General features: G+C 32.0%; 1 protein-coding gene across 1 annotated transcript in view; it reads right to left on the minus strand.

Moving 5' to 3' along the window:
• Window positions 1-15,189, minus strand: part of LOC129981731 (cytochrome P450 4V2-like) — a 37,767-nt gene that overhangs the window by 16,345 nt on the left and 6,233 nt on the right. Inside the window, exon 5 of the mRNA XM_056092692.1 lies at window positions 13,322-13,391. Coding sequence (XP_055948667.1) covers window positions 13,322-13,391 — 70 coding nt within the window. The remainder of the gene's footprint in view (window positions 1-13,321; window positions 13,392-15,189) is intronic.

Genomic DNA, 15,189 nt, shown 5'->3' on the forward strand with positions numbered 1-15,189 from the left:
TTCACTGTATCCCTCAAGGATCCCACAGTTGTACTTTCGCCTAATATCTTAATTTCATAAAGATATGCTTTTCAGACTCATTATATCAGACATGAAAAAAAGAAAACACCAGTGTTTCCTCTTTGTCTGAGGAAATACTATTCTGCAAATTAAGTTGTTGTGTTTCAGATTATTATATGGCAGAGTTAACCGGTTTAAACTGGTTAATGTCTTAAATTAATTAAGACAATTCGTAAGAATTCAGAGAATGTATAATTTAGAAATTAAGTTGTAACTTTAGTTGGCAATAAATCGCCAAATGTGACAACCTTCTGCATTATTTTCTAATAACCCTATTTTAATTAGTTGAAATTATCCCTGAAACAAAAAACTTTATCGATTAAACAAACAATATTTTAACTTGTTTGGCTTATTTTTAAAAAAAGTTGCACGAGTTAGGCAATTACACTGTGATTTGCAAAGGAAATACTACATTAGCAGAAGATAGATAATGGAAAAACTATACTGTGAAAGCCGACTCCAAAATAAAACTACATTAGCAGACGATAGATATTTGAAAATCTGTAGTGTGAAAGCCGACTCTAAAAATAAAAAAAGGGATAAATAGCCAATTTGTTGCCTTCACATTTTGAGGCTCCAAAAACCTCAAACGAAAGCTGTAGAAAACTGACTGGTTACGAGATTATTTTTAAACTTTGTTGTATCTTACTTGCATCTGGCAACTTCTTTTTAAGGGCACTTCTGTTTTCAATGGTCATGTAATGATGTGAGTCGTAGTTTTAGATGTTCGTGAATGTAATTAGATGTAGTTAAAGTAGATAAAAAGCTTTTTGTAAGTTTCTGAAGAGTATTAAGTTTTATATACTACATCACATGAGTACTGAGAATTAGGAATATTGATCCATAATAGAGTTTTTGGAGATCGATATCCGACATCTGGCGTCCGCCACAAGACATCTGCTACGATTCGAGTAAGCCATAACTTTTGAGCTAGTTATATTTTCGTAATGGAGAAACTAAAAAAATTCTCGAAAACAGAATCGGAAAATCTTTACGATTTCTCATAGTGATTTTTTGAATTCTGAAAATGAATGGACTATCGAAGATAAAATTTTGAAATTAAAAATTGTAGAAGAGAAAGCGAAACTAATGGTAGCATGTGAGTACGAATTTTGAAACTATTGTTTGCTTCCGAAGAGACTGAGGAAAATATCAATAATGAAATCGACTTTTCAGAGAGTTATATTGATAAGTGGCGAGTTTAAAAAAATAAGTTACATGATCTTTTAGGTGAGAAAAAAGGGCATTCTTCGGCTTCTACTGTTTCCGGAGCGGTGAGTACTACACCGAACAATTTATTGCATTACCCTAAAATCAATTTACCCACTTATGATGGAAATATAAAGAATTGGCTGTGTTTTTGGGGACAATTCCAAAAAATTGATAACGATTCCAACTTCGATAATCATGATAAATATGCTTATTTAGCACACGCTATGGAGAATGATTTACCCGCTGACGAGTTGATTAAAAGTTTTCCCCTGGCGGTGAAAATTATGTACAGTGAATGTTAAAGCTATGCCATAGCAGAGAAGAGTTGCTCTTTGAGGTTTACGTGAGAGATCTGTTGTCTATCGTACTATTAAAACAAAAGTTGCAAAAAATCCCCATACGTAAATTGTATGATCAGTTAGAAACGAAACTAAGAGTTTTAGGGACTTTGGGAGTGACCAGGGATAAATATGCAGCAATGTTGTTCCCTCTAGTTGAATCTTCTCTCCCTCACGAGACTTTAAAGGCATGGAAGCGATTCCGAATTACAGATAGACGAGTGAGTGAGGAGGTTAACCGAAGAAAATTATACCTCTTCAAATAAGAAAATGCCAAGTAATGATCTAGATCGATTTTTAGACTTTCTCCAGGATGAAGTGGAGGGAGACGAAAGAATTTTGTTAGCTTCCCAAAGTTTTGATCAATATAAAAAATCCAGCTTTTCCAACAACAGTCGAGAGTCCAACGAGAAGTTTCAAACCAGAGTATCAACAGCAACTGATCTTTTGGCATCTAATCTCAATAAGAATATGCTCTGCATTTTTTGCACTGAGGTACATAATTCATGGAACTGTAAAAAAACTTCTAAACTGACTTTGAATGAAAAACTAAGTGCTGTAGAGAAGGTCCATTGTTGCTTCTTGTGTTTGAGAGAGGAACATGGAGTGAAGATGTGCCGTTCCAAGTTCAACTGCCAATTATGTGGGAAGAAACACCATTTATTTTTGTGTTGAACATTGTCACCAGAACCCGATTCTTCCTTTGTCCCTACAGATGTTAAATTGCAATAATCAGTGATACAACACGACGAAGCTCTGGCGAATTTCTCTAAATCTTCCAGTGTTTTTCTACAAACTTTAACCATTCTTGTGAGAGGAGAAACCACTAAACGTAAAGCTCGAGCCATCATTGATTCTGGATCTCAGAGGTCGTATATTCTGAAAGCAACAGCTGAAGAAATGAATTACAAGGCCAAAAGGAGAGAGTATTTACAACACTCACTGTTCGGTGGTTCCAATACCTCAACCTACCAACATGATGTGTATATGATATATTAGTCAAGCTTTTCAGAGGAGTATAACTGCCATTTTGAAGTACTCGGACAGAAAGTGATTTGTGACTCAATATTATCTAGAAAACGAGGGTCACATTTTAAAGAACTTAGAGATTACAACATTCATTTAGCAGAAGATTTGAATGGTCCAATTGAAATTCTTATAGGAGCTGATGTTTTAGGAAAGCTGATTACAGGAAACCCTCACCAACTGAAAATTGGAATCACTTTAATTGAAACAAACGGTTATTGGACGTGCCAATAGTGAGAATACAAGCTTATTAACCATTTCAATGCTCAAGTGCTTGCATAAGAGATTTGTGGACTCTTGACTCTCTTGGTATCACGGACCCATCCGAAAAGAAGACGGCTGTTGAATTTCAAGAAACACCGAGGCAGCATTTTTTAGACACAGTTAAAATAGAGAACAAAAAGTATATTGTGAGTTTACTTGGAACTACGGATCATCTTCCACTTCCGGAGAATTTTGAACTTTCTGAGAAGAGATTACACAAAGTTGTAAGTCTATGTTCGAAGCCTATGGAGGAGTGTTTAGAAAAAAATATCATAGAAGAAGTGACTAAAGACGAGATTAATCTCCCTGCACATTATTTACCACACCGTCCTGTTTTGAAAGAAAATAGTACAACCAAAATCAAACCTTTATTTGATGCTTCTGCCAGACAGAAAGGTGCCCCTAGTCTCAATGACTGTTTAGAAACTGGAGTTAATTTGATTGAATTGATACCAAATATCTTATATCGTTTTCGGTTGGAAAAATTGGAGTTATTGCTGATATTCGAGGTGCAACTTGTCCTGTTGCATACTTTTCAAAACTGCTGCTACAGAAAACTTGGGAGCGAAAATTGAATTGGAAGGAAGAAGTGGACTCTGATACTAGAGAAAAGTTTCTAAAGTGGATGAGAGTAGAGATGCATAATCCACGATTTTTTGAATAACAAATAATTTTGCTATTGTTATTTTTAAATATTTGTTCCAAATATCTGTTATTTCAATCATATTATTAATTTAAAATTATTATTTAATATTAAATATATAATTTATTAATTGTAATTAATACTTAATTTACTAATTTAAGTAACGTGTGATTGAATTAATTTATCTATTTCATCTTACTTCTTAAATTTAATTTTTTTCAAAACTATTTATTTAATTTTTGCATTAGAGTAAACCATTTTCTGAAAAATTTGAATAAAATGTAAATGTCATTTCTTTAAATTGTTTACTTTAGTTCTATATTCTACCAATAGATGGTGCCACCAGTAAATGGAATATATGCAAAGTCAAATCACAAGCAATTAGGGACGATTTGTATGGAACAGTGCATCAACACATACGAATACCAGTAAGACCGGTTACTCTCATGAAGTGGAGCGGCGACTTCACACTTTCCAGTAAAGTCACCGCTCCGATAAATTTCAGTGATATGCAATTCAGTGATACGATGATTCCAATAACCGGTCCGTTCACTTTTCAATCCGTTCACAGATTTCTCCTTTTCTTTTATGTTCGAGAGCTTCCATTGGACAGATCGTATCGATTGTTACTTTCCAGCGAAGTCACGGTTCCGGTAAATTTCAGTGATATCGTATCGATTGTTACTTTCTATCGTGATCCAAAACCTGTAATCGAAATATCACCAGTAAGATCGTATCAAGGATTTGAATCACACCCCTCTTTGAAAAGTATTGATCACTGGTATTTGTGACTTTTTGATATTGGTTACGTAATAACCGCTCGTAAAATATTCGTCATCCCTAGATGAGAGACATATTTCATCTCGAAAAAGTGCAAATTTCTCTATACTTAAAAACTGGTGATGCGGATGAGAAATGTTCCTTGCATTTTTTCAGTGATGCGAGCATGTATGCTTATGCAGCAGTAGCTTTTCTTCGAGTTGAGATGAGTGAGTATGTCAAAGTTCAGTTGTCAAGTGCTAAAGCCAGAGTTTCCCCAACGGGAAAGAAGAAGACCACTATTGCAAAACTAGAGTTGTTGGCGGCTACAATCACTGATCGCCTTGCCTCATCTATCACAAGAGGGATCCCGCATGAAGAAATCTATTTGTGGTCTGACTCAACGACCGTGATAATTTGGATAAAGGGAGAAGATGCTTGGAGTACCTTCGCACGAAACCGTGTTGCTGAAATTAGAACTTTGACTTCTAAAGAAAATTGGAGGCATTTGCCTGTTTCGTTTAATCCTGCCGACCTTCCAAGTAGAGGTTGTTCTGCCAAGACACTAGTGCAGTCCAAATGGTGGGAGGGCCCAGGCTGGCTACATTTAGCTGCTGATCAGTGGCCATTCTCGGATGTAGTAGTCAATGAAGATGAAGTGCTGAAGGAACGAAAGAAAACTCTTGTGTCTACCCCGACTGCTTGTTTGAGTGCTCACGCCATCGAAAACATGAATGTGAAAGAACCTGATTGGTACTATCTTTACTTTTCGCAATATGTGAAAATTTCACATATGATCGGCTGGATATTGAGATTTTTTAGAAACTTGAAAAACCAAAAGAGTTAAGAAAATGTGATATTCTGGATGCAGAGGACTTTGAAGAAGAGGAGAAAATAGTAATAAAGATCATTCAAAGTGAAGCATTCGCTAACCAGAAAGACGAGAAATTGAAAACTTTAAGAGTTTACAAAGATGAGGATGGCATCAACAGATTGAGAACAAAAATTGAGTATCGCGAAGACAGCCATTCTTTTCGAAGACCTGTAGTTCTTCCTTCTCAACATCATGTTATGAAGCTTTTAATAGTTTCTTTTCACAAAAGACACGGCCATGTCGGGACTCAAATGCTAGTTAACCTGCTGAGAGAACATTTTTGGATCTTAAATGGCCGAAAAACTGTGCGATCGATCATCTCAAAATGTGTTATCTGCAAGAGGCATTCTGGGAAAAGATTCAGGTCTGAGTATTTAGGTTCGTTGATTCAAATGCCAAAACGGCAAAATTGGTAAACTATTTCTGTTGGTGATTTTGTTTTTGTAGGAAACAGTAATCAGAAGCGTATCAACTGGTCTCTTGGACATGTGACAGAAATAATCCCAGGAAAAGAGGGAATTAGCAGACTCGTGAGACTTAAAACAGCCCGGGAAGAAATACTAAGACCGATTCAACGACTGTTTCCGTTGGAGATAACTTATGATGTGACTAAGGATGTCAGAGCTAAAGTGCAACAAGAGAAAGTTACTTCTAAAGTGCAACAAGAGCAAGCAACTCATCAGGTGTCACACACACGAATATTAGATCCTGAAGGCCCTATTTCAGAAACTTAAAACTCGATCTGGAAGAATCGTCCATGGACCAAAAAGACTCGATTCGGGACTTTGAGACTTGTTGAGTTGTGAATTCTTCCAACTCAAGGTGGGAGGTTGTAGAAAACTGACTGGTTACGAGATTAATTTTAAACTTTGTTGTATCTTACTTGCATCTGGCAACTTCTTTTTATGAGCACTTCTGTTTTCAATGTTCATGTTTTGATGTAATGTTTTGTTTGCATCGTAGTTTTAGATGTTCGTGAATGTAATTAGATGTAGATAAAGTAGATAAAAAGCTTTTTGTAAGTTTTTGAAGAGTATTGAGCTTTATATACTACATCACATGAGTACTGAAGATTAGAAATATTGATAAATAACAGAGTTTTTGGAGATAGATGTCCGACAAAAACAATATCCTCACATGAAAAAAAAGGGGGGGGGGATAAATCGCCAATTTTGTTGCCTACGCATTTTGCGGCTTCAACAATTTGTTGTCTTCAAATCGCTTCAAAAACCTCAAGCCAAAACAACATCACGTTCTCGCATGATAATAATAGATTATAAGATTCCAAAGCATTTTTAATAATGAATCATTAATTAAAAACTAAAATTTAGAAATTATCATGTAAGATTTTCTTGATCTTAGCACGCCAGTATATTTTTTATCAAGTGAGAACATGATGTTCTATTCGTTACGGGGTTTCGAAAAATTGAAGGCAATGAATAATTGAAATCGCGTAGGCAATGAATAAAGAATAAGCGGAAATATTCATCTTCATCTGCTTCACCTGCTTTTGCCAGTATTGCTTTATTATTATGAATATGCTTCTTTGAAATCAGATGCATTTTGAAAAGGTTGACCTGCTTTTAGAGACATGGGGATTTCACCATAGTAATCCTACGGAGCTGTAGAAGAACCCCCATGGAGTTATCTACTGCGCATGCGCAGATGGATTTCGTTATATCTTGTAAATTACAGCTGTTAAAGACAATGGGTTTTCACTTACAAGTACACCGGTGATCCTCTAAGTCCCCCAAAGTTTTGGATCTATTGCGCATGCGAAGTACGGATTTTGCTTAATATTGGTCAAATCAATGTCAGAATGATACCATAGAGTTCGTATGGGTCTCGGGATATCGATTGCGTCTACTGACTGTCAGACCGGAAGTTGTTATATCTCAGCTTCTTTGCAACGTAGAGACGAGTGCGATCCGTCTAAACATTCGTCTCGATGAATAGAGTCGAATGACATTTTTACCCAAACTCTGGTCTCGATAGGGTCTCGAAATTTACAAATTCGAGTTACATTGCATTTGCTCATATAATTGGATAGTACTCGCCGAAATGCAAGTAACGATACGAGTTTTACGTTGCTACTCCGAGTGATTCGCGAGTTACGGGCTCTCAAAGTTGTAAAAATTTGAATTTCCGAGCGAAGTTTTCGACCTCGTTTTTGCGAAAACTCTCTTTCCGACTGACATGGATACATTCTCTCGATGCCCTTTATCGAACGATACCATATTTACGTCGCTTACGTTATTAGAGCAAACAGAGGCCAGAACGAAACCTCCAATCAAACCTTCAAAGACAAAAAATTCAATCAACAAAAGCGAATAATGAAAATTTAAAATTAGAAGCTGATCGAACACTCAACTTCAAATACAGAATGTTGGATTCTGAATTACAACCGTAAATGTTCAATGCAAATGTCGAAGTTTCGATTCTGAGTTTCAAACATCGCTTTCTAGCTGTGAGCAATTCATCGAAAAAAAATGTTCTCACATGATAACAAATAAGGGATAGCAGATTTCAATTTTTTTTGTTTTTTTATATAAGAATTCTTTTTATTATCATGTGAAAAAATGATGTTGTATTGGTTAGGGAGTTTTGAAGCTCGAAATCGCGTAGCCAATGAATATTGAAGCTCTAAATCGCCTAGGCAGTGAAAAAAGCATAAATGGCAATTTTCATCCTCATCTTTTAATCGCATATATTTTTTTTACCTGCTTTTACCAGTATTTTAGAATTATTATGTATGCTTCTTTGAAAGCAGATGCGTTTTTAATAGGTGGATCTGCAAGTTATGTGCAGCAGGATGCAGTTTGAAGACAGTGAAGATACGTTTGATTTCATAACGTCATTTTATTTCCTCTTGAAGAAGCAGGCTTATGTACTAGCGATGAGCACACAGAACGACACAGAAAGGGATGAGGAAAAAGCTCTTGAACATTTTATTCCTGGTCTTATATAACCAGAGAAATTGATATCGAAAATATTTCTTCATAGTGCTAATATATAATGAGATTTCGACAGGGATTTTCGCTACACACGTCGAAGAGGCAGGGGAAACAAGGGGATCTTTTAAAAAGAAATGTGTCTCGTCAGTGGTATTTTGTCCCACCATTCGGAGTGTGGGAAAGTTAGGCTTTTAGCCGATTCAGCAAATTTACAAAGCTTATCTTGAATTAATTAAGTAGAGAAAGGGGAATTGGATCACGAAATATTGCGATCACGAGAATATTTTAGAATGAAGTTATGATGGGCTAAATTAAGATAAAATCTTGGAAATGAATTAAATTGAAATTAGAATTAAAATATCATTATATATATATATATATATATATATATATATATATATATATATATATATATATATATATATATATATATATATATATATATATATATATATATATATATATATATTTATATATATATATATATATATATAAATATATATATATATATATATATATATATATATATATATATATATATATATATATATATATATATATATATATATATATATATATATATATATATATATATATAATATATATATATATATATATATATATATATATATATATATATATATATATATATATATATATATATATATATATATATATATATATATATATATATATATAGGGAAAGAGACTGATAGAGAAATCTCGTGATTGTTTCATTAACCGGTTTAAACGATTAATGACTTAAATTAATTAAGACAAATAATGACTTAAAAAATAATGTTCTCACATTATAACGTGACATTTGCGATCGTTGTGGATCATTGTGGTTTTTATTGCCAAGTAAACAAGCATTCATTCCAAAGAAAATTTTAAATAAAATTTTTATTTCTGCTGAGTGATACCGGCCGTGTAAGATGCATGACTTATTGATCGATGGTTTAATAATACACAAACAGAATTGCGACTAACAACAGCTTCCTGATTGAAGTTAATCTTTTTTTTTGAAATGGACCTTGGAGAGATATAAATAAAAATTCAAAAAAATTAAAAACTCTGTTATTATAAATACGTGAGAAAAATTTAAATGCATTAAATTAGTTCCATTCCACGCTCTCTTGTTTAACATAGACACGCATAGCCTTGCAAATGAATCACCCTGTAAATTCCAAGAATACTTACATTAATACATTACATTTTCCCAGTTTGAATTAAAAAAATTAGTTATCTTTAGGAAATTTTTCCATAATAAAAGGAAAGTCAACTGCGTAGTATATATATATATATATATATATATATATATATATATATATATATATATATATATATTATATATACCTTTCTTTGAATCCCTGCCTGAGGGTGACCCTTGAAAAAGTCTTCAGGCCGGATTCTTTTTTATTTTTTTATTATTTGTTTTGGTTTAATTTTTATTTGGTTTTTTGATTTTCCTTTTAACTTGATTCTAATACTTTTGTTTCAATTCATCTGTGTTTTAGAAATAGCTGCAGTTGCGCTCTCTAAATACTATGAAGTTCTTTCTTTTCTTTTTTTTGGTTTTAGTTTGAATAGGTTATATATTTTAGTTGCGATTTCGAAACTGTTTTTTTTTTTCGTTTTCAAACTATTTCTTACTTTAGATTGGTTACTTATATATATATACATACATATTTGACTTTATTATCCCAAATTAATTTGAATTGTGAAATGTCTAAGAAATTTCTTAAACTTACACCAGATTAGGAACAATAATATTTTAAATTATTTAGTTAATAATGAGGTGCTAAAAAAATATTCTAATAAAAATGAAGTGAAATGAATTAATAATTTTATCAATTAAGAAAATAAATTGTAATTTAAGTTAGATTTATTCTCAAAATAAGAATAGGTGAAATATTCTTAACATGAATGGAAAACAAAATTAAATCATAACCACAGCTTAAAACAAAATAAATGTTTAGTTTTAATTTAAGAATTTTTTTAATAATGTTAATTAGAAATTTAAATCGTCGCTGTTATTTATAAACAAGTGACAAAATTAAAACACCCAAACTCTAAGCTCTCTATACCGCGAACTACTCAATGTTAAGATTCCAAAATTGTCCAATATACTATTCAAAACAAGGGGAAATGGACTTCGAGAAAAAAAAATCAGTTCCAGAAACATTGATAGATGGCTCTGTACAGCAAAAAGAAAGAAATATGAAAAAAAAATTATAAGATCGATTTCAGGTAATTGGTTATCTGAAATTGACTAAAAATCAAATTTCATGGTTACTTGCATGATTCTCCTTGATTATTTTTGTAACATGCATCTATATTTATATTGACGGTTCCAAAATTCTACTTCTTCAACAGGTATGAACTTGCTTTAATGAAAACTGTCCATGATTCTTTCAAAAATATCTTTATTCTTTCCAGATTATTATGAAAAAAGTATCCACTTTTAAATGGTTTTAAATGTTGAATCCATAATCAAAAGACACTCCATTTGAATAGGAAAGCGGAAAACAGAACAAGTAATATAAAAGAAAATTAAGTCAATTCCTATTTTCGCAAGAATTGAACTCGCATTCTTCACCTTCACGTGAAAAATAGCGAAATTATTGCATTTACAGACTGAGCTACTGCCTCTGATTTTATTTTTCATTACAAACTGCTAAAACTCTATTTCAAAGCATTAAAAATTAATTAAATTTAATACTTAATGCATTTATATTTGAAAAAACTCTATAAACATCAAGTTTCATCCACTACAAGTTTATAAAAAATATATTTGAGCCTGAGTGGATGAATAAAAAGTATTTTATTAATGATTGAAAATTTGAACAAGATATGTAAATATATATGTTAAGGCCAAAGCCCGAAATACGGCCAGTTCGCGAATTGGCCGGCCAATTCGCGAACTGGCCAAGAGGTTTGGCCAAAGTCCGAAATACTTGCAGTTAATGTTGTATTTTCTACTTTGGCTGGCCATTTCGCGAAGTGGCCGGGAATCCTTGGCCAAAGCCCGATGTGATAATCTATACTTATAAATAAAGCTCAATGTATGTTTGTGTGTGTGTGTGTGTGTGTGTGTGTGTGTGTGTGTGTGTGTGTGTGTGTGTGTGTGTGTGTGTTGTGTGTGTGTGTGTGTGTGTGTGTGTTTGTGTTTGTGTGTGTGTGTGTGTGTGTGTGTGTGTGTGTGTGTGTGTTGGCGCTCTACAGTCCAAATCGTTTGACAAACAGTTATAGAATTTGGCATATATATACCTTGGAGGTTGGAAATGTGCACCGTGGAGCGATTTTTTAAAATTTTTAATTAGAATTTTAATTAAAAATTAAGCGTAATTTCGGCATTTTGTATAAAATATTACAGCACAAAATCGATTTTTGCATCAAATTAAAGCTTTTTTTAATTAAAGCTTAAAATTTTATTTATAAATTATGCTTAGATTAAATTATGCTAAAATTTAATCTGCACGAGCACGTCAAATTAAAAAAAAATAGCTTTTATCAACGTGTTGCCGCCACATTGATTGAAGTTTAAATTAAAAAATAAATCAACTATTATTGCAAATTCAATAAACAAAATTGTAATTTTCTGCAGGTGTCTGAATAAAATGAAAAAAAAAAAAATGAAATGAGATATTTTCTGAAAAGTAAAAGGAGGAAAAGTTTTCTATGAGTTTTGACAATACCTATATTATTAATTCAATAAAACAATTTAATTTAAGGCAAACATAGCTTAATATACTTAGGATAATCATTCTAATCAGCTACCATCAGCTAATTTGGGGCATACATTTGCTAACAAAATGGTCTAAATTAACTAAATAATTATATTTAATATAACTTTACTCAATAAATGCTCCGATGAATCAGGAATTTTAAATTTTTACATAGGTCCTCTACCCTTTGAATCATATTTAACAAAATATTCTTGAGACACCAATATTTTTAATAAAAATTGTTGAACTCCAACCAACTAAATCAATCACTAAAACTGACTGATTTATGAAATTTCAATATCACTCTTCTATAAAAACTGGCGATTATAGACCACTTCACCGACTGTCTCAATGAAGATACGCTAATCCTCTGCAGGGTTTCTATACAGTGATTGGCCTGTGAGTATAAAAATGTTGATAGTTCTAAAACTGATGCATAAAAACTTCATAAATCGGTCAGATTTCACTGCTGAATGACTGTGATTCATTTATGTTGTTGTTTCTAATGGCACTTGTCAGACAATCCCCCTGCCTTCGGAAGTCAGTGATTTTAAGACAAGGATGCAGCTCTTGTTTTTTCGGTAGCGCAATCTAAGGTCAAGAATACGACTTAGCTACACACGTCACAGCCCTTTTTACTTAACGGACTTCATTCGTGCATTTCATTTACTCATCCATGGATCGTAATTTGGATCTGAATCAGAGAACGGTCACCCCTTATAAAGTACCAATAGAGGTATTACTCTCGACATGGAGGACTTCGTGACCACGACAGATTTATACGTGCACCATCCACCACACACGGAGAGTCTTCGGCTGGCGGGGTTCGGGCTCGCAACCCAAGGAACGCGAATCCAACGCCCTGCCAACCAAGCTATCCCTGCCTGATTCAATTTATAATTTAGCTTAGTTAGCATTTGTTATGTGAATGAAAGAGTGTTTAAATCTATGAGGTCGCCGGACTCAAGATTTAAGGTTGAAGGGTAATTCGAATTGATAAGATCCAAAAGAATTCATTTAAGGATGTCTATGAATTTAAATTTTTGTATAAATATATGCAGATAGTTATTGATATGCGAAGGATTTTTTAAAATTCTTGATTATATCCTATAGTGAATTTGTAGTATTTTACACACATTTATTTTAGGACGATACTTGGTCAGTTTTTGATGTAATAATTTTAAATCAGTTTTTTAATGTATAACTAATTAGTTTTATAATGTATGGCTAATAAGATACTTTAACTGTAAAAAAATTAGCTTTGTATTTTTTTTTCATAAATAGATATCTTGATTCAAACAGTATAAAAAATAATATTTACCACAATTAATTTTTTTTGTAATTGAAAATATACAGCTATATGTAATGATATTAAAATTATCTATCAAATAGACATCTTGTATGATCAAGTATAACTGAAATCTAAACATTAATTATGCTACAAATATTAGCATATTACTTACCTTACACCTGCTTTAGCATATTGTGAATTTTCATTATGCAGAGCATTTACACTGACGCCAAAAATGGTTTCTAAAACACAATAGAAAGGAGATAAGTTGATTTCGAATATTTTGTCTAGCTGCTAAATAATTATGATGAGGATATCACTATCCATAAGAGAAATAAAATTTAATATAATTTTGCACAAAAAGATTAAAGTTCAGTCCTGAATTCAAAATTGTATTATTCAAAAACATTTAACAAGAATTCCATTATTATGATTCTTAATATAATGAACGTGCAGCAAATTAAAACAGGTAATTACCCGCTTGACAGATTGAGCACTGAATGTTGTTTATTCCATTTCTTGGGCTAGTGGTCAAGCACAATAGATGGTATATGAATTGTTAACATCATTGCAGAACTATTCAAAAGTTCTTTGATTTGAAATAGGCAAAAATTTTAAATTCAGAATGTCCTCCAAAACTAATTTAACATTAAGTGAAACTTGGTGAATGATGGAAAAGGCAATATTTAATCATACAAAAATTCAAAATTATTTTTTTTTCTCTCTTTCCTATATTTTCAAAAATCGCTTTCATAATCTGAGGTTGAACTTGATTTAGGAATATACTATGGGAAAAGAGGATCTCTAATAACATCCATAAAGGTTATTTGATGTAGAAAGATATTGCATATCACATTAGTTCTTCATTATACCTCATGAGTCCATTAAGAATATAATGGACTCTTAATTGCGGATTTACGAAAAAAGCAATTTCTCCAAACTGTCAAAGGCCAGAGAAACTAATGTCTAATAAAACCAATTGAGTTCTTTTAAATGCTAGCTTACTTAAATTTCCATTTATTAAAAAGGAAAGAGAAACTGGCAGTAATTTTAGAGTATATTATAACCTTTTTAATATGAGTATACATATTCAAATGTTTAATTTTTAGCTATTTTTTTTCTCAGTCAATCTTATTGAATGAGGCTTGACGAAGCACCAGTTAATCTCGTTGTATTGGAGAAAACATTTATATACTTCTACGTTATGATAAATGGAAAAATTAAAGGATATAAGCTTTAAAACTGTTAAATAGATTTTTCTTTCCTACAAAAAGGATAGAACTCAATTTATATATATATATAATAACATTTATATTTGTGATTTTAATTAATCATGAGATAATTTTAACTTAAATATTTGTAGCATTATAAATACTTCAAATGTTGACTAAAAATACTGAAATAAAAAGAAGAAATAAAAAAGTAAACATTTGGAGATAAATCAGGACTCTATGAGAATTATACCACATCTTACAATTAAGATTTTTAAATTGAATCTCGAGTTAGGTGAAAAGTATGAAGCCTTGACATCATTCGTCTGTTTTTCTGAATCCAAATGATGGCAAAATTTCAGAAGAGTTTTTCTCCTCCTTTCATCTTTATCATAAAATTCTGATGGTAAATTTGAAATTAAAATTCCTTTCCACTTAAAACAATATTGCAATAAATTTTGGCAAGAGATAGCATTTAGATGACTCACAAAATTTCAATTCCTAGAATTCCTCTGAACTCCAATTAATATGCAAACAACTACATTGGACAAATTATAATCATATGTTGCTTATCTGGGAAATAAAAATTCAACGCCGCAATTATTTGTTTTGAAGAAACATTTCTTACATTGTTCGTTTTAAACATTGACCGTCATAATATTAAGAAAAAAAATTAATTAATTCTTTTAGGTAAAAGTTAGACTGTCAAATATGGCTAAAAACTTGAAATCTATAATTTCGGAGAAAGGAAAGTGTGCCTTTCCTTTCCCCAAAATTATTTTTTATTTCAGTTGACTATTCCATTTTTGTTTTATTGGCGTAACAAACA

Source organism: Argiope bruennichi, chromosome 8 (genome assembly GCF_947563725.1).
Source record: "Argiope bruennichi chromosome 8, qqArgBrue1.1, whole genome shotgun sequence".
NCBI classification, from domain to species: domain Eukaryota; kingdom Metazoa; phylum Arthropoda; class Arachnida; order Araneae; family Araneidae; genus Argiope; species Argiope bruennichi.